Source organism: Sciurus carolinensis, chromosome 10 (assembly GCF_902686445.1).
Source record: "Sciurus carolinensis chromosome 10, mSciCar1.2, whole genome shotgun sequence".
NCBI lineage: Eukaryota > Metazoa > Chordata > Mammalia > Rodentia > Sciuridae > Sciurus > Sciurus carolinensis.
In genome coordinates this window covers 56,712,692-56,738,574 of record NC_062222.1, presented here as the reverse complement: position 1 = coordinate 56,738,574, position 25,883 = coordinate 56,712,692, and the positions used below count along the sequence as shown (strand labels likewise).

The 25,883-nt window shown below is 37.0% G+C and overlaps 1 protein-coding gene and 1 pseudogene across 2 annotated transcripts in view; both read right to left on the bottom strand.

The window, feature by feature from the left end:
- Positions 1-25,883, bottom strand: part of LOC124994588 (alcohol dehydrogenase E chain) — a 61,268-nt gene that overhangs the window by 14,420 nt on the left and 20,965 nt on the right. The window contains exon 1 of one of the 2 annotated variants that reach the window (XM_047566685.1): positions 130-282. The exons of the other annotated variant lie outside the window; for it this stretch is intronic. Within the exon in view, the coding sequence (XP_047422641.1) occupies positions 130-147 (18 nt within the window). The 5' untranslated portion in view covers positions 148-282. Of the gene's footprint in view, positions 1-129; positions 283-25,883 lie in introns of those variants that run through there. 2 annotated transcript variants of the gene reach the window in all.
- LOC124994587 (polypeptide N-acetylgalactosaminyltransferase 1-like) lies at positions 9,466-11,145 on the bottom strand (annotated as a pseudogene).

Here is a 25,883-nt window from a genome sequence, read left to right as displayed (position 1 = left end):
CATTGCATATTGCATTTCAATACATATTCTTTCTATTTAATCAAGGTTAGATTATTCATCAAAAACTGTATTCATTTACATATTATGCGAATGAGAGTATATTTCCAACAGTAAATCTTTTTTGCTTACTTTCCCTGCTGTGCTCATGATGCTTCTGTCTTCTCTGCAGACCTGGAGACTGACGAATCCCTGCAGACTTCTTCCCTGCTCCACAAATAGCCAGTGTGTTGCAAGGGTATTTTATTTTGTTTGCTTGAGTGCCAGTTGATTCGGCACGCAATCTGGAGTTTTAAGCCACACCTCCCAGCTTATTCTCAGACCAAGTTAAGTCAGAAAGAAAAGGGCACTGAGCTGTAGGGCAAAGCCTTGATTTCGTAATGTGCCAATTGTATGTAACATTTTGCTTCCATTCCATTAGATTAAATATTTCCTTATGTGCTCCTGCCCCTCATTCCGTTTCCCCTATCTCAGTTCCCTCAGGTCAGAGTTCTGTTTTCCCTTGTCTGCACCAAGCTCCAGCTTTGAATCTACCGGCTGCAGTCAGGAAGGAGGAGAAGGCAGCAGAGCAAATGAAGCAGGACAGGCAGAGCCAAGAGCCAGAGGATCATATTTGATGCAGGGTGTTCCTTCTCTTCATAGCAGAGAAGCAGACACAGTCAACCACAGCAAATCTGCTTACGATCCCTGGCATTCACAATATCTGTCGTACACAATACCTGTCAGCATTGACTGACAACCTCCCTGTGTCAGGCACTAAGCTGGTTCTGGTGTGAAAGTGATGAGTCAGAGATGGCCTCTGCCCATGCCAATGGGCAGTCTAGGTCAGTGATCATGGCCTTTGGTTTGTTCTTTTCTAGCTCTGTGAGCTTGGATTTAATCTGTTATTGCTCTTAACCTTGGTTTTCTTGTCTGTACGATGAAGATGAATAATAGTACCACTGCTAAGAACTGTGGTAAATAAATGAAAAAATTCATGCAAAGCAACTATCTGTTAGAAATATCTATGATAACAGCAAAAAACGAGGCTTTACTTAATGACTGGCAAAATCAGGTGCCTGGTGGTCAGGCACCTCCAGCTTGGTTGGGCACAATCAGTGTTTTATCCCCTAGAGCCCAAGATCCCTCCCCCAGTTTCTCTTTGGCTGAGTAATGTGGAGTGCACAATCTCTAGAATGTGACTTAGATTTTAGTGTTTCCATGGGGTTATTTAAAGAAATATGCCTTCCTTTGTCCCCACCTTCCTTTGTCCTCTTGTGGCAGGAAAGTCCCTTTGGATTGATCACCTTTTGGCCATACACAGTTTATCACTGTTGGTCAGGTAAAGCCCCTTCTTTCTAACTTCTCGTCTGTCAAGGGGCTGTAAATCTTTACACTCAGTGTTAACTGTTTGTAACTTTCCATCCTGCTTTCCCCTCCAGATGTCTTTGTTTCATCCCAAGTCATTTTATACTTTAAGGCTAAATACTATACTTGAAAATGAACCACCAGACTTTTTATTTCTCACCATCTGATGTTTGGTCAGGTAAAACCAGAGGATTGAGGTTATGCGGGTGGAGGAAGCCACACCATCTTCAGGGGTGTCATGAAGCTGGTAAGTGGCTGCAGCAGAATCCTAAGTCACATCTGTCTGATCCAGGAGCCCTTATTCTTCCCACTCTTCTGCAAGAAGGGAGTGGGACTGACCAGAGGTTAGACATTCAGCTGTCTACCCACAGACGCAGTCCCCACACTTTGTGAGACCTAAGAAAAAACAACGTAACTGCAAGAAATTCAGGAATCATTCTATCCGAATTCCTCTTTTATTAGATAAAGGACTTGGCAAAGCAATAGGGCTAATATTCACTTAAAAGATATTTGGATAGAAAAAAGTATAATTGTTCTTGTGAGTGCATAGAGTCTAAGAGCTTTCAAATATTGTGGGTTAAGGCAGGGTAAGGAACAAAACCAGTGTTCTGGTTGCAGGCCTACCAATGTGTTTAATCTACCCAAATTTCACGCCATAAATCAAGAATTTACTTAATATTTTGCTTTGACTCTGAAACCAAAATATACTTACCTCCTTTCCTGAAATTTAAAAAATACATTGCCATACTGGACCCTCAATTCCATATGAAGAGAATGGTCAAAATGTTGGAAATGCTTGTTTACAGACAATCACCATGAAAGGTCTTAGAAATAATGTCAGTGAAGTCAAAAAGCAAAACTGAACAGATGTTCTTGGGAGTTTCTTTTAAGTGTAAAATGAAAATAATCTAAATATTTGGTGAATATTTTGATGACATGCTGTAGATCAGCATGAAGAAGTCTATGCACATGATAATTTTTAAGATCAAGCAGAAACAGTAACATTACAGGAATAAAATAATGATAAATGGCATGAATTTCATAATTCAAACATTATAAAATCATCAAAAATGCAAAATGCATATGAGGGAAAGGTATAATCTCTAAACTGGAAATAGTTACTTAAGGATGAAAAACCTATGGTGATTTTTCATGACAGAGTATTAATGTCATTGGCCATCACATATATCACTAATAGCCAAAATTTATCAGATGATTACTTTATTAAGATTTTTACTTATGTACAAACTTATATACAATTAGTTACATACAAACAATTCTTATTAGAAAATTATTATTAGAAATCACACTTCATGAAGAAACTGAGAATAAGAGAGATTAAGTAAATTGCCTGAGGTTTTCTAGTCCCTGCCTGAGTTGAAGTTCCTAAGGAATAATAATGATAATAATAATAACTAACAGTTAGGTGGCACTTAGTATGTGCCAGGCTTCTAAGTGCTTTGCATTTACTCAAATAGGACCTTTAAGTTTGCTACTATTATTATTCCATTGTGTAAATGAGCTAACCAAGGTCCCCCAGTCAGTTAGTAGCCAAATCAAGACTAGAACCCAGGATCAGAACAGTCCAGTTTCAACCTCTTAAGTCTCAAGCGTTTACTGTCCTTGTCCCAGGGCTTAGAGGAAATAGGAAGAGAGGATGAAGAAAGAAAAAAGTAAGAAAATTAAGAAAAAATTAAAACAACTTGTGATAAGTCCAAACCACTTCCAATGTTCCAGTCTGAATGAATGGGAGAAAAATGAGTGGTTTTATTGGCTAAGAACAGAGGTTGATTTGAACATGTCAAACTTTAGGTAAGTTTGAGATATTCTAAGTGGAACATTCCCTTGGCTATAGAGAAACCTGGGAGTGTTATAGTTAATGTGAAAATAGCTTAATACTGGATTGAGACTTCTAAAAAAGGTAATTCTTAATTCTCAATTGGAGAGAGAAAATCTATAGAGAGGAGCAGTGTTTAAGAAAACTGGCAATAAGAAGAGAAGAGATGAAAACAGCAATCCAAAATCACATGGAAGATTAAATAACAGTCATCAAGAGAACTCGGAGCAGGAAGCCAAGAGGAAAGACTCTGAAGGAAACCACCAAACTTGGTTCCCAGAGGGTCTTTATGACCCCTGAGGGATGGTGGGCCTGCAGCCGGAAGGCTGGGTGACCAGAGAGGAGGGGATGGAGAGCGGATCATTCCTGGAGTGAAGAGAAGGAAGGAAGAAAACTGGGACCGCTGGAGGGAAGACAGGATGGCTGTGGAGCTTCCTTCGCAGCTGTGAGTGACCTGTGCAACTGTGGCTGTTGGGAAAGCTCTAGTCAGAATGGAGCTTCTGTTGGTGCTGGAGAAGGGACAACCTGTAGAAATGGGGCCCCCAGTACTGCAGGGCCAGGTGGAGGCAGGCAGATTTCTAAAGTGGAGATGCTTTGTGGGGGACAACTGGAAGGAAGCAGGGATAAGTGTGAATGGGCCTTAAAATAAGTGCAGAGACGTGCTACACAGCTTATCTGCCTGTCATTCCTGCCAGTTTACCTGTTCATAGTCTGCTTTATGCTGCTGGGGCTGTGACTCTGCAGACTCAGTTTCCCAGACTCCTTTGACATCTGGCTTCCCTAAGGGTTTTGCCAATGAGAGATACTAGAGAGATATAAAGGCAGGAGGAGGAAGAGGAGAGAGGGACCTTTTGTTCAAGTTCCCATTAGTGTTACGCCATGTCACACAGTTGGCTGCAGCACCAGCCTTGCTCCACCCGCTCAGATGGATCAGCAGCAGCTGGGTCATGCTCTCTTGGTAGTAAATACAAGATTTAATATTTACTTTTTGGGCAACCACAGGCTGTAACCTTTCATCAAAGACCTATGCCCCAACCCCCTAGGGATCTTCCTTTGATGTCTTAGTTCTGATGATCTCGCCGCTATCTCGTTTTCTCTTCACTTAATGTTTTTAATGTTCTGATTCACCTCAGTATGCCCTTTGTAGTCTTTTAGCCTTCGAATGTGTCTACAATCAATTTTCTGTATTAAAGACACTTGGTTTAAAACAGCCGTTTCTTCTTTCCTTACTAGGCACACTGATGTCGTTCTTGGCACCAGCAGTGGTCTCAGAAGCAGGCCCTCGTAGACATATGTGTTCACAGAGATTGAGTTGATGCATTTTTAATGGCTATAGTTTGGTGAAATAGCACTGGAGCAAGTAAGTTAATGGGACTTGAGAAGAAAAGAAAAGATCCAGAAGAGTCAATGACAGGGAAACCAACAGAGAAGACTAGCAGGGCTCAGTTGCTCTATCTTCATTATAGATTTGATAGATCCCACTCTGTAATGTTTTACATACCCTCCCTTTGCCTCCATGTAAAATCTTTATAGAGCACTTCCAAAGTGTTTTAAACCCATATGTGATACAGTCACAAAATGTAATTCCAGTCATATATACCTACTTGTACAATGCTATGAAATTTGTCTTAAATTTTTCATTTCTATTGTATTTTGTAAATCCTAGAACCCAACTCTTTTATTGTGTTTCTCATTTTCTAGTTTTTTAACTTCTCCAGTTTTCACTTTCATCAAAATCATACATGCATAATCACATGCAAAATCTTTTTCTACAAAGCTTCTTATGAAAAACAGCAATATTTGTTTCTCATTTTTTCCTATATTTATTCAACTTTTGAAACTCACTATTTGGATGTCTACCTCCACATCTCTAAATGGCATGCAAGTTTTGTGTTTCTTTTGGCATTTCTATGACATCTTGTTTTGAAGAACAAGGATTTGTGGCAGTCACTGTTACAAAAAGACCCTAATTCTCTTCCGTTCCTAATAACATATTAGAAAATTTTACATTATTATGACCATGAAAATGCTCATACAGATTTAGTCATGTCATTTGCCATGGATTTTTTCTCTTTACCTGAATAAATTTGTTTTTCTGTAGAATTAAATATTGACTTAAACTTTGGCCCAGTTTAAAAAGTATAGACTAATTCAATTCCCAAACCATCACCAGTTGGCAAGTTTCCTCCCAGGATTTGCAGGTATCGAGTATCCTGCCAATTTGTCTTTAGAAAAACCTTTTCTGGAACCTTGACTGTTTCCTGTAAAACCAGATGTGCTCTGCATCCCGCCACACCCACTGTGTTGGCTTCCCATGTACATTCAACAAAGTACTACAAATCGCATGGCTTAAAAACACAGGAGTTGATTCTTGCTATTCTGGAAGCCTGAAGTCTGAAGTCAACATTGCTAGGATGAAAACAAGGATCAACAGATCAATGCTCCCTCCAGAGGCTCCCATAAAGAATCCTTTCCAAATTACCTTTTCCAGCCATTCTGGCTGTATTCCTTAGCTTGTGGCCACATCACTCCAATTTCCTCCTTCCCCTCCACATTTCCTCCTCCTCTTCCTTCTTTTAATTGTCTTTTAGAAGTTTATAGGATGTTCTGTTTATCCCTAATAGTCTGAAATTTTTTGGTTTTTTTTTTTTTGGGGGGGGGGCAGTGCTGAGAATTAAGCTAACATAAACAAACCAATAGGATAAAAGCATATGCATGTATTTAAGGAAAGTTTTGTGTGGCACCGAAACCTACAAACGGAGACGAAGACTCAAAGACAGAACTGAATACTTACATACAGAATTAAACAGTGTTACATTATAAAAATGTGAAAAGGCAAAAGGACTTGGGCTAGGGTGATTAATTGTTTACTATCTGATAACCATCTATCTCCTATTTGTTTATCTATCTAGTTATCTAGGTAGTTAAAGAGCTAGCTAGCTAGCTCTATTTTTCTGGAGAACCCTGACTAATGCAGAAGGTAATCAGAATGAAATTCAAACTCAAATCCAGCTCAAGCACTGGTAAATTTGATGCAACTTCTAATGTTAATGGTCTGAGAGAAGAAACATCTATTTCTCAGCATGAACAATGAATATCTCCATCTCCATTATTCTACTATTCAAGATATTTTGCATTCAACAAAAATTATGAGACAGAGTGAGGAAAAAATACACTTATGAAGAGAGAAGTCCATCAGCAATTGGGCTTAGATGTGCCCCAGATGTTGTAAATATCAGACAAGAACTTGAATGTAACTAACATGTTAAAATATCTAGTCTAAAAGGTGGAAGATTCCTAGGAACAAATGGAATTTCAGCAGAGTGATGGAGACCATAAGAAGAGTCAAATAGAAATGCTAGAAAATAACTTAAAAGCCATGATATTACAAATGAGGAATTCCTTTGATAGCTTTATAAACACACTGGACACAGTTGAGGATAATCAACTTAAACTGATCAGTTGATTTTATACAAACTGAAAGGGAAAAAGACGAATAGAAGTATAAAACTCTACACCAAGAACAGAAATAACCCAATCAACAAATGGGCTAAGGAAATGAACAGACACTTCACAGAAGAAGATCTACAAAAAATCAACAGACATATGAAAAAATGTTCAACATCTTTAGTAATAAGAGAAATGCAAATCAAAACTACCCTAAGATTCCATCTCACCCCAATTAGAATGGCAATTATCAAGAATACAAGCAACAATAGGTGTTGGCGAGGATGTGGGGAAAAAGGTACACTCATACATTGCTGGTAGGGTTGCAAATTAGTGCAGCCACTCTGGAAAGCAGTGTGGAGATTCCTCAGAAAACTTGTAATGGAACCACCTTTTGACCCAGCTATCCCACTCCTTGGCCTATACCCAAAGGACTTAAGATCAGCATATTACAGAGATACAGCCACATCAATGTTCATAGCTGCTCAATTCATAATAGCCAGATTGTGGAACTAACCTGGATGCCCTTAGATTGATGAATGGATAAAGAAACTGTGATATATATATATATATATATATATATATATATATATATATATCACAATGGAATATTACTCAGCCATAAAGAATAATAAAATTATGGCATTTGCAGGCAAATGGATGAAATTGGAGAATATCATGCTAAGTGAGATAAACCAATCTCAAAAAACCAAAGGACAAATGATTTCGCTGATAAGCAGATGATGACACATAATGGGGAGGTGGAAGGGGATCAAGAATGGAGGAAGGAGGGACTGTATAGAGAGATAAGAGGGGTGGGAGGGGTGGGGGGGAGAAAAAAATAACAGAATGAATCAAAAACTATTACCCTATGTAAATGTATGATTACATAAATGGTATGACTCTACTTCATGTACAAACAGAGAAACAAGATGTTTGTTTACAATGAAAATGAGTTTTAAAAAAAAGAAGTATATCACACAGCATCATGAGCTATGAGACATTGAATGGTCTAACATAATAACAGGAATGATAGGAGTCCCAGAAGTGACACAGGGAGTGAGGAATATCTGAGAATTGATATCTAAGAATTTTCCAAAGCTAATTAAGGGAAGCAAACCTCAGATACAAGAATTCTGAAAACTCACTCTGCACATGTGCACATGCGCACACACACACACACACACACACACACACACACCAACCAGTCACACCTTACTTAGTCAGACTGACTAAATATTTTTTTTCTAGAAGATTAAAAAAGTAACTTTTAATTGATAGGTAATTTTGTGGTATTAAAAATCAGAAAAAAATAAAACCAACATAACTGAAATGGAATTTAGGAAGAAATGCAGGACTAGTAATATGGAATAAGAGCTGCACTTCTTTGGCTAACTTATTAAAAACTGCCAATTAAACATTTTCAGTCAAATTTTATTAAAAAAAAGCAGCAGATCAACATTACAATTCAAGAATCTAATCTAAATATGCACTTACCAATGAAGCACATCTGAATATGGAGTGAAAAAGGTTTTCCAAAAAACCATCAAATATATTATCTCCAAATACCCAAATTATAAACCACTCCTTGAAAGACTTTTGTTAAGTGGAATCATAAAGAACTGAAGATTTATTGCTGTGAAAACAAATTTGTAGTACAGTAGTATGAATCTTGGGTATTAAGCATCATCAGTTGAATCAAGTTAAGAAGTTGAAAATGTGATAAGAAATTGTGTGTGTGTGTGTGTGTGTGTGTGTGTGTGTGTGTGTTTAAGAGAGAGAGAGAAAGAGAGGGGGAAGGGAAGAAAGGGGAGAGGGAGGGAGGGGGAGGAGGGAGAGAGAGGGAGAGAGAGGGAGAGGGGGAGGGGGGAGAGAGAGAGGGGGGATGGGGAGAGACAGAGAGGGGGGAGGGGGAGAGAGAGAGAGAGAGAGAGAGAGAGAGAGAGAGAGACAGTGTAAGCCAGTTAACCCAAGAACAACTGAGATATCTAACTTGTTCGGTTGAGACCAGGCATCATGTTAAATCTCCATTTTTTAGAAGGCAATTAAAAAATCACAATTCCAACAGCCCACAAATCAAATAAAAATACTGTAGAAAGAAATTAAAACTATGTTCAAAGAGTTTTTTCTCCCAGCTCCTTTTCAGCACCCCAAGGAAAATAAAAGCATCCATGACTATCACAGATGAAAACAAAATGAATGTCATTGGAATCAGTTATTTTTCCCCACTGAGGTATAAAATCTATATAGAAATTTGATCCTATACTATAACAAATTGTACTTCTCATAGTTCTGTTTTAATTTTGTTTAAACCCTGTTTAATATAGTTTTTTTTAATTGTTGTAAAAATCTTATTTTCATGATTCTGAATCTGGTTCCAGTTCTTTTCATTTGCTTTTATGTCAATATTTAATATACTGGCTACCAGTTCTAATCAGGAAAAAAAATCTTGGTAATCTCTTCTTTGTCAGCACACTCAGCAGAAATTACTGACATGCAAGCAAACCATAAAAGGTGCAGCTCTCCAGAAAGCACATTTTGTTGACCGTTTCATTGTCTGAATATTCTTTCCCATGATTCTTGATGAAAGACTCTTTCAATCTTGTAAACATCAGTGTGCACAGTCTCACTACTATGCAGTTTCACGTCCTTGGACAGGAAGGCTGGTTCACATCTAGTGAAAAGCTAGAGGAGTTTGAGTTTTAATGGCTGATAAACCTTACATCCCGCAGAGGAGGAAAGCACTTTTCCTTTTTTGCTACTTAAGAATGTGGCAGAAATGTATGCTGAGGTAGCCCAGTCAATTCTTAATTTTTTCTTTTTTTAAAAATTTCATCTCAGAATATTTCTGGAAGGGTGACATTTCGAAGAAGCCACTGCTGGGACTGGCTTCCATTGCAGTCTCTAAGGCTGGGCACCTGGCTGTCCTCTTCCATGGCTTTATCCAGGCACTGGTTAAAGTTCACATGCTGCAGGGTTAATTTCACTGGGTCATACTCCCCGAGCTGGTTGCCTTTTCGGTGGGGGCATTTGAGCATGGTAACTGGGCCATTAAGTTTGGAAACATCCAAGCAAAGGTCATCTGTTCTAATTTCTTTATTGGCAGTATAAGAGAAAACCTGATTGCCTCCCATACCATGACAATTAAAAATTCCAACTTTTTCATTCTCTTTTCTAGCCATGTTATCTAGACACTGATTTGTTTCCACATTTCGTATCTCTCCCAGTGAAAAGTAGTGACATGGAATTTGAGAATCAGGGTAAATATTCTCCAGGTACCAAGAGAAAGGTTTGCACTGTAGTTTGTGTCTTAGACCAAGTCTTGATGATATATCCCCATAATCTACCTTTGTAACACCTGGAGAAATTATATAGAAGAAATTCTTGAATTCATCCATCCACACTTCTACAAATCGTCTGTTATTTTTATTGATAATTTGCCTTGTGCCTCCTGGAAATGTGTACAGGGTAGCTTTCCGAAACACATGTCCAACATGTGAGCAAGTGACAATTTCCAAAGTTCCTCCACATTGCCAAATCCTAAAGGAAATTTCTAGGTTTTCCCCTCCCCAAATATCCATTCCAGCATCATATGTTCCAATTTCCTGAAAGTAATCTCTATCTATTGAAAAAAGGCCTCCTGCCATTGTAGGTGTTCTGACAGGAAGAGTTCGATCACCTTTCCTTCTGTCCACTTCTCTCTGGGGAACAGGATACCAGCGAAAATTGAGCTTCCAGTTGAATCCACCATAGGTCATATCAGAGCCTGCCATGTACTCAAAAGTATCATCGCTGATCACATCAATGATAGGACATACCACTGTTCTCCTGTCATGTTTGATCCTTGCTAAGAGAGGTTCCAGCCATCCCACTGTGCACTCGCAATGAGCATCTAAGAAGGTGATCACCTGGCCTTTGGATACTGCAGCTCCTTTCAATCTAGCTCTGATCAATCCAGAACGCTGTTCCATTCGAATTACATGAACTGGCACTTTCAGTTTCTTCACATAACTCTCTAGAGGTCTTTTCAAAAAGTCTCTTTCACTGGCATCATCTACCAGAACAATTTCTTCTATCATGTGTCTTGGTGAGCGATTAATGACACTATGGACAGCTCGCAGAAGTGTGCTCCAAGTCTCATTATGGAAAACAATCACCACACTTGTTGTAGGAAGATTATCTGGATACACTTTTGTTTTACACCCTTCTAACCTAACATCTGGTAAAGATCTGTTGAGTGCAATCATCTAGCTTGCCATTAAACTGAACTGATTGATTTTAAACATCTCTTTCATCTTTTCTTGATCCTCTTTAGGAATGACGACTGGTTTCCCCTTTTCTCCAGGACCTTCATGAGGTTTTTGTACTGGCTCTAGAACATCCCCAGCAGGAAGTCCTCTCTCCTTTTTCTCATCACATTTGTTGCATTCACTGAAGTAAAGGAGCAAGAACATATCCAACAGTACCCAAATTAAGGAGGTGGCTAACACTACCTTGCAATATGCAAATTTTCTCATGGCACTTTAAGTCAAATGCAAAATTTATATATATATATATATATATATATATATATATATATATATATATATAAATAAATATACAAAGATCATGAAAATGATTCCAATCCAGTTTCATCAGAAATCACGTTCACACCCCAAAGCGGTTTTTCAAATGAATTCATATTCCAAATCCACGTGTCCCACATTTCCTTGCTCCGTGCGTGGCGGCAGAGGCGGCGGGCGCTCCTCCGGGCGGCCCGGGCGGTCGCAGCACGGTCCCCCGGGCCGCCGTCCGCCACCCAGACTGACTAAATATTAAAGAAAAGAAAACACTAAAGGAAAGCAGAGAAAATTAAAACATTGTACAGACACGAAGGTAAAATTTATAGCAGAAAACCCATTAGAAAATATACAAACCAGAAGACAAATACTGAAAAGAAATATATCACCCCATAATTCTTCATTTAATGAAAATAACTTTAAAAAATGAAGGCAAAAATAATTTTAAAGAAAAAAATCTGAATGTATTTACAGCAATCTGCACTCTACAAAAATTACCACAGGAATTTTTTAGACAGACATCATTATTCTATGTACATGTATGATTACATGAATGGTGTGACTCTACATCATGTACACCTGAGAAATGAAAAGTTGTACTCAATTTTTGTACAATGAATCAAAATTCATCCTGCTGTCATGTATAACTAAATAAGACAAATAATAAAAAAGTTACTACAGACATAAATGAGTTGAGTAGCTTTCCTCATTTTCTATTTTCTAAATAAGTTTACATAAAATGAGAATGATCAAACGCTTTTGCTGGTGTGTGGAAGTTAACCCCACAATAAGGGGGAAGAAGGGAATAATAGAAGTTCAGTAGACTAGACAAAGGGGAATGAAGGGAAGGAAGGGGGGATAGGAAAAGGAAAGACTGTGGAATTAATTCAAAATAATTTTCCAATGTATATATAGGAATACACCATACCATCATGTACATCCACAAGAATGGGGTTGTAAATAGCATAAATATATTCTATGCTTGCATAATTATAGCAAATGAATTCTACTGTCATGTATAACTAAAAAGAATCAATAAAAAAGTAGGAATGATCTTTTTATTAAAGGTCTTATAAAGTTTACCTCCAAACCAATATATATAATTATACACACACACACACACACACACACACACACACAACAGGATAAAAATCACTTAACCACAAAGAAGTCAGCAACAGAAGAAATAATATACAAAACAAAACAAAACAAACCCAACAACAATAGCAACTGGAAGACAACTAATAAAATGGCAGCAATAACTCATTATCTTTCAATAATTACCTTGAATGTAAATGAATTAAGTTCTCCAATCATTAGATGTAAAGTTGATAAACAGAAAAAAAGAAACCCAAAACACCACCATATGTTGCCTACAAGACATTCACTATGCCTATAAGAACACACATAGACTGAAAGAAAAGATATGTAAAAAGATATTCCATAAAAATGGAAAACACAAGAGAGCAGGAGTAGCTATGTTTACATCAGGTAAAATAGATTTTAACTAAAAGAAAACTGTAAAAAGAGACAGAGATCATTATGTAATGATACAGACTGATTCAGCAAGAGGTTATGACAATTATAAATATATATGGCCTAAATTCAGAGCACCTAAACATGTAAAACAAATATTAATAGATCTGAAAAGAAAGATAGATTGCAATATAATAATTGGAGGGAGCCTCAACTCTTAATTTTCAGTAATGGACAGATCATCCATACAGAAAAACAAGAAGGAAACATTGAATTTAAAATGTATTTTAGAGAAAATGTACCTACCATACATATACATCTAACAGCTACAGAATACACATATTCTTATGTACACATGGAACATTCTCCAGATAGATCATATGTTAGACCATAGAACAAGCCTTAAACTTAGGATTGAAATAAGTATCCTTCTGAAAACACTGATATAAAATTAGAAAATGATTTCAGGAGAAACTTTGGAAAGTTCAAAACACGTGCAAATTAAACAACATGCTCCTGAACAATCAATACATCAATGAGGAAATTAATACAGAAATTAAAAAATATCTTGATACAAAGGAAAACACAACATACTCAAACTTATGGAATACAGCAAAAGCACCATTCCATGTAATTAGAAAAATTGGACAAACTAAGCCCAAAGTAAATAAATGGAAGGAAATTATAAAAATCAGAGCAGAAATAAGTAAGACACACACTGGAAAAACAACAGAAGAAAATTAACAAAATTAAGAGTATTTTTTTAATAAGAAGAATAAAATTGACAAACATTTAGCTATACTAAAAAAGATTAAATTCGAAAGGTGGAGACATTACAAGTGATGCCACAGAAATATGAAGACTACTCTGAAAAATTATGTTAATGAATTGGATAATTCAAATAAATCAATAAATTCCTATTTATTTCTAACACACCTACAACAAACTAAAGTTCAATCATGAAGAAATAGAAAATGTGAACAGACAAAAAACATAAGAAAACTAATCAGTAACAAAAAGCTTCCCAAAAAAACAAACCCCAGAAACTGATGGATTCACTGATGAATTAATCAAATATTTAAGAATTAGTAATGATCCTCTTCAAATGCTTTCAAAAGATAAAGAGAAGCCAGGTGTGGTGGTGCATACCTGTAATCCCAGAGGCTGAGACAGGAGAATTGCAAGATTAAAGCCAGCTTCATGCTCCTGAACACCCCGGGGACTACCCAGAGGAGGAAGAGGAACGGGGTGGGTCACTTGGACTCGGAGTGACTGCCTAGGGCTACAGGTGGTTGGTGGGAGGAGGAGACATGAAGTGAGTTGCTTGGACTCCTAGTGACCGCGTCGGACACCAGGCGGCTGTCCAGAGGAAGAGCAGTGTAGCGGGTCACTGGGACTTGGAGTGACTGTATGGGGCTCCAGGTGACTGCGGAGGAGGGGCTGCATAGCCAGGTGATTAGGTGCAGAGCAGGGTCCCAGGATCTAGGCGGCTTCTTGCTGGAAGAGCCGCACAGAGACATGCTTAGGGCAGAGCGAAGTTTCCAGGAGTGCGGGCAGATTCTCTGAGGAGAGGCAGCCTAAGGAGACTCGTCTGCGAAGGGTGAGGCTCCCAGGCCCAGGAGGTAGGTCCAGGCCCCTGGGAACGTTGCAGAGGAAGACAGCCCAGCCCAGGTGGTAGTTGTAGATTGAGGGGAACCTCTAGGAGGGGAACTGACCAGCGAGACCTCCCCACTGGGTGAGTCTTCTCTGCCGGGTGAGGTTTTCCCACAAGGACGGTAAAACCAGAGACACAGGCCCAAACAGGCCTTGCCTCAGCCCGCAGCCTAGTTCCCCTTTGGATGACCATTGGTCAACAAGTGGAGGCACCTCTGCCCACTAGCAGGCCCACCTGAAGGCCACCACCCTTAGAGAGGCAGCTTCCTTGTGGAGCACTGCATTATCAACTTCCTCCAAGACTTCAGGCTACTGAAGGATAAGAGGGGATATACTAGCAATCTTCAGGGACTTTGTAAGTCAATAGAGGAAATCTGCAATATCTTAGCAGTCCACTGATACCTGAACAATATAAGAAAACAAGGGAAGAAAATGCCCCAAACAAATCCAGATGTTACATCAATAAAATCCAACGACAGCATGGTAGAAGAAATGACAGAAAGGGAGATCAGAATGTACATAATTAAAATGATCAGGGAAGCAAATGATGAGATGAAAGAGCAAATGCAGGCATTGAATGATGAGATGAAAGAGCAAATACAGGCATTGAATGATGAGATGAAAGAGCAAATGCAGGCATTGAATGATGAGATGAAAGAGCAAATGCAGGCATTGAATGATGAGATGAAAGAGCAAATGCAGGCACTGAATGATCACACCAATTGACAGTTAAAAGAGAAAATACAGGAAGCAAAAGGCCATTTCAATAAAGAGTTAGAGATACTGAAAAAAAAACCGAACAGAAATCCTTGAAATGAAGGAAACAATAAACCAAATTAAGAACTCCATAGAAAGCATAACCAATAGGATAGAACACCTGGAAGACAGAACCTCAGATATTGAAGGGAAAATATTTAACCTTGAAAACAAAGTTGAACAAACAGAGAAGATGGTAAGAAATCATGAACAGAATCTCCAAGAACTATGGGATATCATCAAAAGGTCAAATTTAAGAATTATTGGGATTGAGGAAGGCTTAGAGAAACAAACCAAAGGAATGAACAATCTATTCAATGAAATAATACCAGAAAATTTCCCAAATCTGAAGAATGAAATGGAAAATCAAGTTCAAGAGGCTTATAGGACTCCAAATACACAAAATTACAAAAGACCCACACCAAGGCACATTATAATGAAAATACAAAAAAAAGACAGAATTTTAAAGGCTGTGAGAGAAAAGAACCAAATTACATTCAGGGGGAAACCAATACAGATATCAGCAGATTTTTCAATTCAGACCCTAAAAGCTAGAAGGGCCTGGAACAACATTTTTCAAGCCCTGAAAGAAAATGGATGCCATCCAAGAATCTTATACCCAGCAAAACTTACCTTCAAATTTGATGATGAAATAAAATCATTCCATGATAAACAAAAGCTAAAAGAATTTACAAAAAGAAAGCCAGCATTACAGAACATTCTCAGCAAAATATTCCATGAGGAAGATATAAAAAACAAAGAAGCAAATCAGCAAAGGGAGGAATAATCCTAAAGGAACTGTCAAATAAAGGAGGAACCAAGTTGTGTCAAAAAAATAAATAAATGAATAAATTAAAAAAATGAACCAAAAGACCGGGAATACAAATCATATCTCAATAATAACCCTGAATATTAATGGCCTGAATTCATCAATCAAAAGACATAGACTGGCAGATTGGATTAAAAAGAAAGATCCAACAATATGTTGCCTGCAAGAGACTCACCGCAAAGAAAGAGATACCCATAGATAAACTAAAGGTGAAAGGATGGGGAAAAACATACCATGAACATGGACTCAGCAAAAAAGCTGGAGTATCCATCCTCATTTCAGATAATGTGGACTTCAAGCCAAAGTTAGTCAGAAGGGATAAAGAAAGACATTTCATACTGCTTAAGGGAAGCATAAATCAGCAAGGTATAACAATCATAAATATCTATGCCCCAAACAGTGGCTCATCCATGTATGTCAAACAAATCCTTCTCAATTTTAGAAACCAAATAGACCATAACACAATAATATTAGGTGATTTTAACACGCCTCTCTCACCACTGGACAGATCTTCCAAACAAAAGTTGAACAAAGAAACCATAGATCTCAATAACACAATCAATAATTTAGACTTAACAGACATTTATAGAATATACCATCCAACCAAGAGCGAATACACTTTCTTCTCAGCAGCACATGGATCCTTGTCTAAAATAGACCATATATTATGCCACAAAGCTAATGTTAGCAAATACAAGAAGATAGAGACACTACCATGTATTCTATCAAATCATAATGGATTGAAATTAGAAATAAATGAAAGAGTAAAAAACAGAAATTACTCCAACACCTGGAGATTAAACAATATGCTATTATATGATGAATGGATAACAGAAGATATTAGGAAGGAAATTTAAAAATTCTTAGAGGTAAATGAGAACAAAGAAACATCATATCAAAATCTCTGGGACAGTATGAAAGCAGTACTTTGAGGAAAATTTATTTCATGGAGCGCATTCAATAAAAGAAGAAAAAATCAACAAATAAACGACCTAACACTACAGCTCTAAGCCCTAGAAAGTAGTAGAAGACAAGAAATACTTAAACTCAGAGCTGAAATCAATGAAATTGAAACAAAAAAAAATACAAAAAATTGACAAAATAAATAGTTGGTTCTTCGAAAAAATAAACAAAATTGATAAACCTGTAGCCACACTAACAAAGAGAAGACGAGAGAAAACCCAAATCACCAAAATTCGGAATGAACAAGGAAATATCACAACAGACACGATTGAAATACAAAACATAATTAGAAGCTATTTTGAAAATCTATACTCCAACAAAATAGAAAATGTCGAAGATATCAATAAGTTCCTAGAGATATATGAATTTCCTAAACTAAACGAGGAGGACATACACAATTTAAATAGACCAATTTCAAGTAATGAAATAGAAGAAGTCATCAAAAGTCTACCAACAAAGAAAAGTCCAGGACCTGATGGGTTCTCAGCCGAGTTCTACAAAACCTTTAAAGAAGAGCTCATTCCAATACTTCTCAAAGTATTCCATGAAATAGAAGAGGAGGGAACTCTCCGGAACTCATTCTATGAAGAAAATATCACCCTGATACCTAAACTAGACAGAGACACATCGAGGAAAGAAAATTTTAGACCAATATCCTTAATGAACATTGACGCAAAAATTCGTAACAAAATTTTAGCAAATCACATACAAAAACGTCTTAAAAAGATAGTGCACAATGATCAAGTGGGTTTCATCCCAGGGATGCAAGGTTGGTTCAACATCAGGAAATCAATAAATGTAATTCACCATATCAATAGACTTAAAGTCAACAATCACATGATTATTTCAATAGATGCAGAAAAAGCATTGGATAAAATACAGCACCCCTTCATGCTCAAAACACTAGAAAAATTAGGGATAGTGGGAACATCCCTTAACATTGTAAAGGCCATCTACGCTAAGCCCATGGCTAATATCATTCTAAATGGTGAAAAACTGAAAGCATTCCCCCTAAAAACTGGAACAAGCCTGGGATGCCCTCTTTCACCACTCCTATTCAATATCGTCCTTGAAACTCTAGCCAGAGCAATTAGACAGACCAAAGAAATTAAAGGGATAAGAATAGGAAAAGAAGAACTCAAACTATCCCTATTTGCTGATGATATGATTATATACTTAGAGGAACCAGGAAATTCCACCAGAAAACTTTTAGAACTCATAAGTGATTTTAGTAAAGTAGCGGGATATAAGATCAATGCTCATAAATCTAATGCATTTTTATACATAAGTGATGAATCTTCAGAAAGAGAAGTTAGGAAAACTATACCATTCACAATAGCCTCGAATAGCTGATAAGTGGATGATGACACATAATGGGGCGTGGGAGGGGTTAGTTTTAGGGTTAGAGTTAGGGTTAGGGAGGGGGGCAAGAATGGGGAAAGGAAGGACTGTATAGAGGGAAAAGAGGGATGGGAGGGGTGGGGGGAAGGGAAAAAATAACAGAATGAATCAACCAACATTACCCTATGTAAATTTATGATTACACAAATGGTATGCCTTTACTCCATGTACAAACTGAGAAACAACATGTATCCCATTTGTTTACAAAAAAAAAAAAAATCAGCATACTACAGAGATACAGACACATCAATGTTCATAGCTGCTCAGTTCACATTAGCCAGATTGTGGAACCAACCTAGATGTCCTTCAATTGATGAATGGATAAAGAAACCGTGGTATATATATACAATGGAATATTACTCAGCCATAAAGAATGATAAAATTATGGTATCTGAAGGCAAATGGATGAAATTGGAGAATATCATGCTAAGTGAGATAAGCCAATCTCAAAAAACCAAAGGAAGAATGATCTGGCTGATAAGTAGATGATGACACATAATGGGGCGTGGGAGGGGTTAGTTTTAGGGTTAGAGTTAGGGTTAGGGAGGGGGGCAAGAATGGAGGAAGGAAGGACTGTATAGAGGGAAAAGAGGGGTGGAAGGTGTGGGAGGAAGGGAAAAAATAACAGAATGAATCAAACAACATTACCCTATGTAAATTTATGATTACACAAATGGTATGCCTCTACTTCATGTACAAACAGAGAAACCACATGTATCCCATTTGTTTACAATAAAAAAAAATGTTTTTGGAAAAAAAAAGCCAGCTTCAGAAAAAGCAAGATGCTAAGCAACTCTGTGAGACCCTATCTCTAAATAAAATACAAAATAGGGCTGGGGATGTGGCTCAATGGTTGAGTGCTCTGAGTTCAATCCCTGATATCCCCTCACCCCCCCAAAAAAAAGTTAAAGAGAAGGTAATACTTTCAAATTAATCTTAGGAGCCCAGAATTTCCTGATAATAGATAACAGCTAGACAAGGACACTAAAAAAGATAAAAAGAAAACTGCAAAATCAGTATACAAATATCAGTATTGAATCAAATTCCATGCCTGTATGAATTTTTCAGGATGAACCCAACTTTTGTGTAACAATAAAGCTGTAATTAAAAAAAATGAGAACATAAAAATAAGTCAGTAGTGTCTCTTGATACAAAGAGCAAACTATGAGGAAGAGAAGTCCAGGGGATTAAATTTCATTTTTAATAGCTACAAAAACAAAAACAAAAAACAAAACAAACCAAAAAAAAAAAAAGTAGTAAGTTTAATCAGGGGTGCAATAGTGAAACCTATAAAACACTGAAGAACCTGGAAAAAAAAAAAAAGATGTAAAGATATACCATGTTCATGGACTGGAAAAATGATTATTGTGAAAATGTCCATACTATTAAGAAGTATTTACAGATGCAATGCATTCACTGTCAAAATGCCACTGGCACTGTTTCAGAGAAATAGAAAAAATTATCTTAAATTTCTTACAGAATGCCAAAAGACTTGAATAGCCACAGCAAACGTGAGGGAATAGAACAAAACTGACAGTGTTGTACAGTGACCAAAATAGTATGGCACTGGCATTAAAAAAAAAAGAAGGAAAAGAAACATGGAACAATGGAAAAGAATAGAAGCCCAGAATTATTCCACACAGTTATGGTCAACTGATTTTTGATGCAAGGGGAAGTCAGTTTCTTCAATGATTTTGGAAGAATTGGCTACCCTTATGAGGAAGAATGATTTGAACACTTATCTCACATCATACACAAAATTAATTTAAAGTGATCTAAGACTTAAATAGAAGACTGGAAACTATTAGACTACTAAAAGAAAACACAGGAAAACTCTATAACATTGGTCTGGACATCAATTTTTTTGTAAATGACCTTAAAAGTATAGGCAACAAAGCCTAAAATAGACAAAGGGGATTATATCAAACTAAAAAGTTTCTGCTTAGCACTAGAAACAAATAAAAAGAATGAAGAAATAATCTAAAAACTGGGAGAAAATATTTGTAAACCATTCATCTTAGATATGGTTAATTTCAAAATAAATGAGAAACTCAATTCAGTGACAATAAAACAAATAACTGCACTCCCCCCACCCCAATGGGCAAAGAACACAAATAGACTTTTCTCAAAACACCATGATCCAGTGAGTTTATTCCAGGAGTTTAACATTGGTTTAACATTCAAGTTATCAATGTACTTCAATACAGAGTAAATGTGACCTATAACAGAGTGAAGAAAAAATATACCATCTTAATAGATGCAAGAAAACTTTTATAATAATCCAATATGATGTAGGCTCTTCAACAAATGGTGCTGGGAAAACTGAAAATTAATTTGCAATAGAATGAAATTTAACCCCTACCTCTCACCCTGCACAAAACTCAGCTCAAAGTAGATTAATACCTAAATATTAGATCAGAAATGCTACACACACTGAAAGAAACTGTAAAGCCAACATTCCAATGTATCAGCTTAGGAACTGACTTCCTTAACAAGACTTATAAAGTACAAGAAGCAAACTCAATAATCAATAAATGGGATAGCATCAAACTAAAAAGCTTCTTCACAGTAAAGGAAACAAGAATATGAAGAGAGAGGCTACAGAATGGGGGGAAATCTTTGCCACCTTTACCCCAGATAGGGCATCAATTTCCAGGATATATAAAAAACTGAAGGGGCTGGGTTGTAGCTCAGTGGTAGAACACTTGCCTAGCATGTGTAAGGCACTGGGTTCAATACTCAGCACCACATAAAAGCAAATAAATAAAATGGAAAGTTATTGTGTTCATCTACAACTAAAAAATGTTTTGAAAAAGAACTCAAAAAATGTTTTGAAAAAGAACTCAAAAAACACCAAAACAACACCACCAACAACAAACCCAAATAAACCAATCAATAAATGGACAAAGGACCTGAGCAGACACTTCACAGAAGAAGAAATACGATTGGTTAACAAATATATGAAAAAAAATGTTCAACATCTCTATAAATCAGAGAAATACAGATTAAAACTACATTGAGATTTCATCTCACTTCAGTCAGAAGCAAAGATCAAGTATACAAGTAAAAATAAATGCTAGCAAGGATGTGAGGAAAAGGGTACACTTACACATTGCTAGTGGGGCTGCAAATTGGTGCAACCACTCTGGAAAGCCATATAGAGATTCCTCAAAAAACTAGGAATGTAACCACCATAATACCCAGTTATCCCACTCTCAGTATATATCCAAAGGATTTAAAATCAGCACACTACAGTGATGCGGTCACATCAGTGTTTATAGCAGCTCAATTCACAATAGCTCAGCTCTGGAGCCCAGCATCTCTACTCTTGTGCCTTGGGAACTTTATTTAGTTAACAGTTGCTTGCATACAAGCACCATGATGAAAGTCAATCTGATAACTGAGACAGCCACCAAGTGACCATGGGTGGGAAGCATATGCAGCATGGATGTGCTGATAAAAGGAAAATTCACATACTGGGTTGGATGGGGTGTATAGTGTGAGATTTTAACACACTTCTCAGAGTGGTGCACTGAAACTATATTTTAAACTTTATAGTTTAAAATTATGAAGCATTTCTACAAGGTTTCATTTAATACTTTTGGGCCCCAAGTGACCATGGGTAACTGAAGTCATGGACAGCAAAACCTTGGGTAAGGAGGAACTACCATGTATAAAATTATAGAATAGGTGAAGCAATCCTTACTAAGAAAAAGCAGGTCTATGGTCACCCAGATGGGGTTATGAATGTAAATTGACTTCAGAGGGTACAAGGGAACTTTGGGGGTTGATAAGAATGTTCTGTTTCTTGACTGTGGAGTTTAGAGTTATATTGGTCAAGACATCAGTAAGTTTTTCATTTAAATGGATGTATTCTTTTATATAAAGTTGACACCAATAGTGTTAAAATAAAAATAAATGAAAACTATATGATAGTACAGAGAGCTCAGAAGTTTCCAGAATTCCACCTCCACCACACTTGGAAATCATCTATTATTCAGCGTTCTATTCCTTGAAATCGCCAGAAGACATTCAAGAGGATGGTGTGGTGTCAGTCCATGCCTCTTCCAATTGCTTTTTGCTGCTTATATTTATTTGAACATTTGGGGAGACATGCTTTTGGATTGATTCTCTTTTAGAGACAAAGTCATATATTCCACTCTAGTTTTTCTTTTAGCTTTTATTTTCCTGAAGCCTGAGTTTACCCAAGGAAAATAATAATTCCTGAAGTTGTTTTTTTAGTATCTCCTACTTCCTCTCCCTGCAGCTCAAAATGCAGATAAGGTATCTCAGCATGATATTTATTTTTGACACTAAATGAAGAGTATTATTTTGAGACCACTGTGATCTTACTTAATGCAACTGATACTGCCAAGGTTACTGCAGTTCCTGGATTTCCAGGTAATCAGATACATAATGCTTACTTACATAAGAATGACCTTGCTTTTTTTTTTTTTTCTGATTCACTTTCATTGAAAAGAAAATGTCTTAATTTGCTGCCATGTTAAATATTTTGATTGTTGCTTGTTTGGACGAACTTTTGCAAAGTTGTGGCAATCAGGATTTTAATATTTCCATTTAGCATGTGCTATAGGCCCACAAACAAGTTCTGGTAATGTTTGTCAGTAAGTAGCATGCAGAAGATCTTCTGGATACCTCAGTCCAAACTAAACAGAACAAAACGACAACAAGAAGCCCATATCCATGACCATTAATCACTTCAAAGATTTGATTAAAGCCATATAGAGTTGCTATTACAATTTTCACTCATTCTTATACTAACAATTTCATTTATTCTTCTGCAATAGCCAACCTACAAATTATTTCAACTTTATGTATATAAATCTTAAAGTATTTCAATACAATTACCACTTTCAAATCTTTCCGTGAACATTTAAATGAGGTTTTACGATAATCATTTTTAAACAAAATTAAGTATTTGAATTAATATGCAGTTATTCAATATACATTTTGATTCACTGTGATTCAGATGCTGAGAATAATTTTCTTATGATTCTAAATCTTTTAAATTATATTCACCTTTGCTCTTTCTAATCCTAGACTAACTTGTATGAGCTGTAAAGTAAAGAGTTTAGTGCTATTCTTATTAATCCTTAATTGCTATAATATCACCACTCAGAGCTATTAAACAAAAAGGAGTGCCCTTTAAACTTTGAACTTTTATTTATATCGAGGAAGACATTGGCAGCTGGTCGAATGTGGGTTTTAAAAAGCATATCCATTTTCCCCAGTTCTGATTTACACGTAGGTATAAGTAGGGTGGACATACAGTTAGTCATCTGGTGGAATGCTTTTGAAAATGAAAGGTGAGTTATTTATAATTACCTCTGTGACAATAATCATTGTCACAAAATTCTAGCTAAGATGTATTGATACCCAATTATAATTGTTTAAGCTGTAGCACAGGTTTTATGTAGCCATGAGCTTATCAATCATCATATAAATACTATTTATAATTTCTCAGGTGACAGTAAAAAAACAGTGCTCCTACTAACATGGAAGGAAATGAAAATTTACAGGGTGAAAATTTGAGGAAAACAAACAAAAATAGAAGTTCTTAAACTAGAAGTCAAAGCTTTCATTGCCAGGAAGCAGTGGGGAACTCTGACCATCACATTACACCATGAAGGTTTTCATTTCAACCCGCCTTCTTCTGCACCAAGGTAAATGTACCTTCCCACTTCCTGGGAAGACCATGCCAGGATCTGCCAGCTCTGCCTGTCTGGCCTGTGCTTCCCAGCTGCTTTCATTTTAGAAGAGGATTAGGAGGGAACCATCTAAGTATTCTATGATCATAGTACTTTTACACGGACATTTAGAACCCTCTTTTCTTTCTCACAGAATCCATGTTATTAAAGAATCATGGAGCAGTGCCCACGATGCTACCAAGGGAATTCTGAAGGCCTGCCTCGGTACATCTCTCTGTGGGCCTTTGACTTAATGACTATAACTACACTTTTAGAAGGTCACAAAGAACTTTTAACAAAGTAGTCTCCTTGAATGTTCATTAAACTGGACAGGGTAGGTAGAGCAATAAGTTCCTCATTATTTTGTAAAGGAATGAAAAACTCAAAGAGGTTGATCTGCTCACAGTCATGCTCTGTATATGGTAGGACATTTTTACTTTACCTCCTATCTTTTCCATAATCCAAAGCAGTTGCTATGGATACTCAATTTGGTTGTACTTGAAGTAGCTGTACATTTATTGACGGTAAAGTCTTTCATCATTTAGCATCAATAAATATATTCTGAGATTTATAATTAATATCTGTCTTCCTCAAGAGCACAATATTTGTTATAGTTTTAAAAAATAGAGTAAATTGGGTAGCATAGTAGAATGCTAAGAGTCATGGGAGAATTGAAAACAAATTATATCTGTTTCATAATTTTTTTCAAGCCCACCCTTAACTGTGACTAGCATTTAAAAAGAACCATAATCTTCGTGCCAAAGCAGTTGCCTAGATTTTAATATTTCCCTTGCTGGAGAGCTCTACTGTTGATGGAGATAAGCATTTTAAGACTTCTTTGCTTTTTTCTCCTCTATCCTATTTGCTTCATTTATTCTTTAATTTGTTCATTCTTTGTAACAGTTGAAATTTTTGTATACAACATATGCACGTAACATCTTAGATATGTGTTACGGGGCGCAACTTAAGAACAGATCGATCACCACTGAGAAGTCCAAATTTGAGAGTCTGTATTAAGCTGGCCAGCTGACTGTTTCACACAATGCCCCAAAAAATGGCTATTGGGAGAACAGCCCTGACCACAGGGTTGTAGGGGTTCTTATACCAAAAATTACATTAATCATAAGTGTCTGTTGTTATGATTCGAAATTACACATTAACATCATGAGATCATTGACAGAGGGGCAAGTGGGTCAAAATGACCCTTACCTAGGTACAAACTAAAGAATGGTTACTAACATCCACACAATCACTGTTCACATGTACATTGTTTAGGAGCAATAGGAATCAAAAGAGAGCAATTTTTCACTACATAGGAGTTGTCATTGTATATTATTAAACATGTCACACCAGTAACTGATGGTGGGCACAGAGGCGGGGTGTTCCCATGGGAGAAGCTTATTTCCTACATAACATGGAGGCTCAGAGCAAAATGGAGTCTGTTTAGTCATTTCCCTTATAGTCTGGCCTATGACATTCTCATGGAGTCAGATCTGTCAGCCCATCACATTTGCAGTCAAATATATTCTAAAATTTATGTATAAAAAAGGTCAGGAAGATGGGTGTGGTGGCACGTGCCTGTAATCCCAGTGGCTTGGGAGGCTGAGGCAGAGGTTCACAAGTTCAAAATCAGCCTCAGCAACTTAGCCAGGCCCTTAGCAACTTAGTGAGACCCTGACTCAAAAAAACAAAAGGGGTTGGGGATGTGACCCAGTGGTTAAGCACCCTTGGGTTCAATCCCCAAAAATTTAAAAATTAAAAAAACAGATGACTAGCTAGCACAATCATTTAAGTAATCGTTTTAGGTTGTGATCTTTATCTTTTGGTAAAAAGAAATGTGTAGTTTCCTAGGTTCTCTCTGATTCACTCCTCAGGAACTCAGGGGAAGACCTTCATGGCCATCTGCCTTG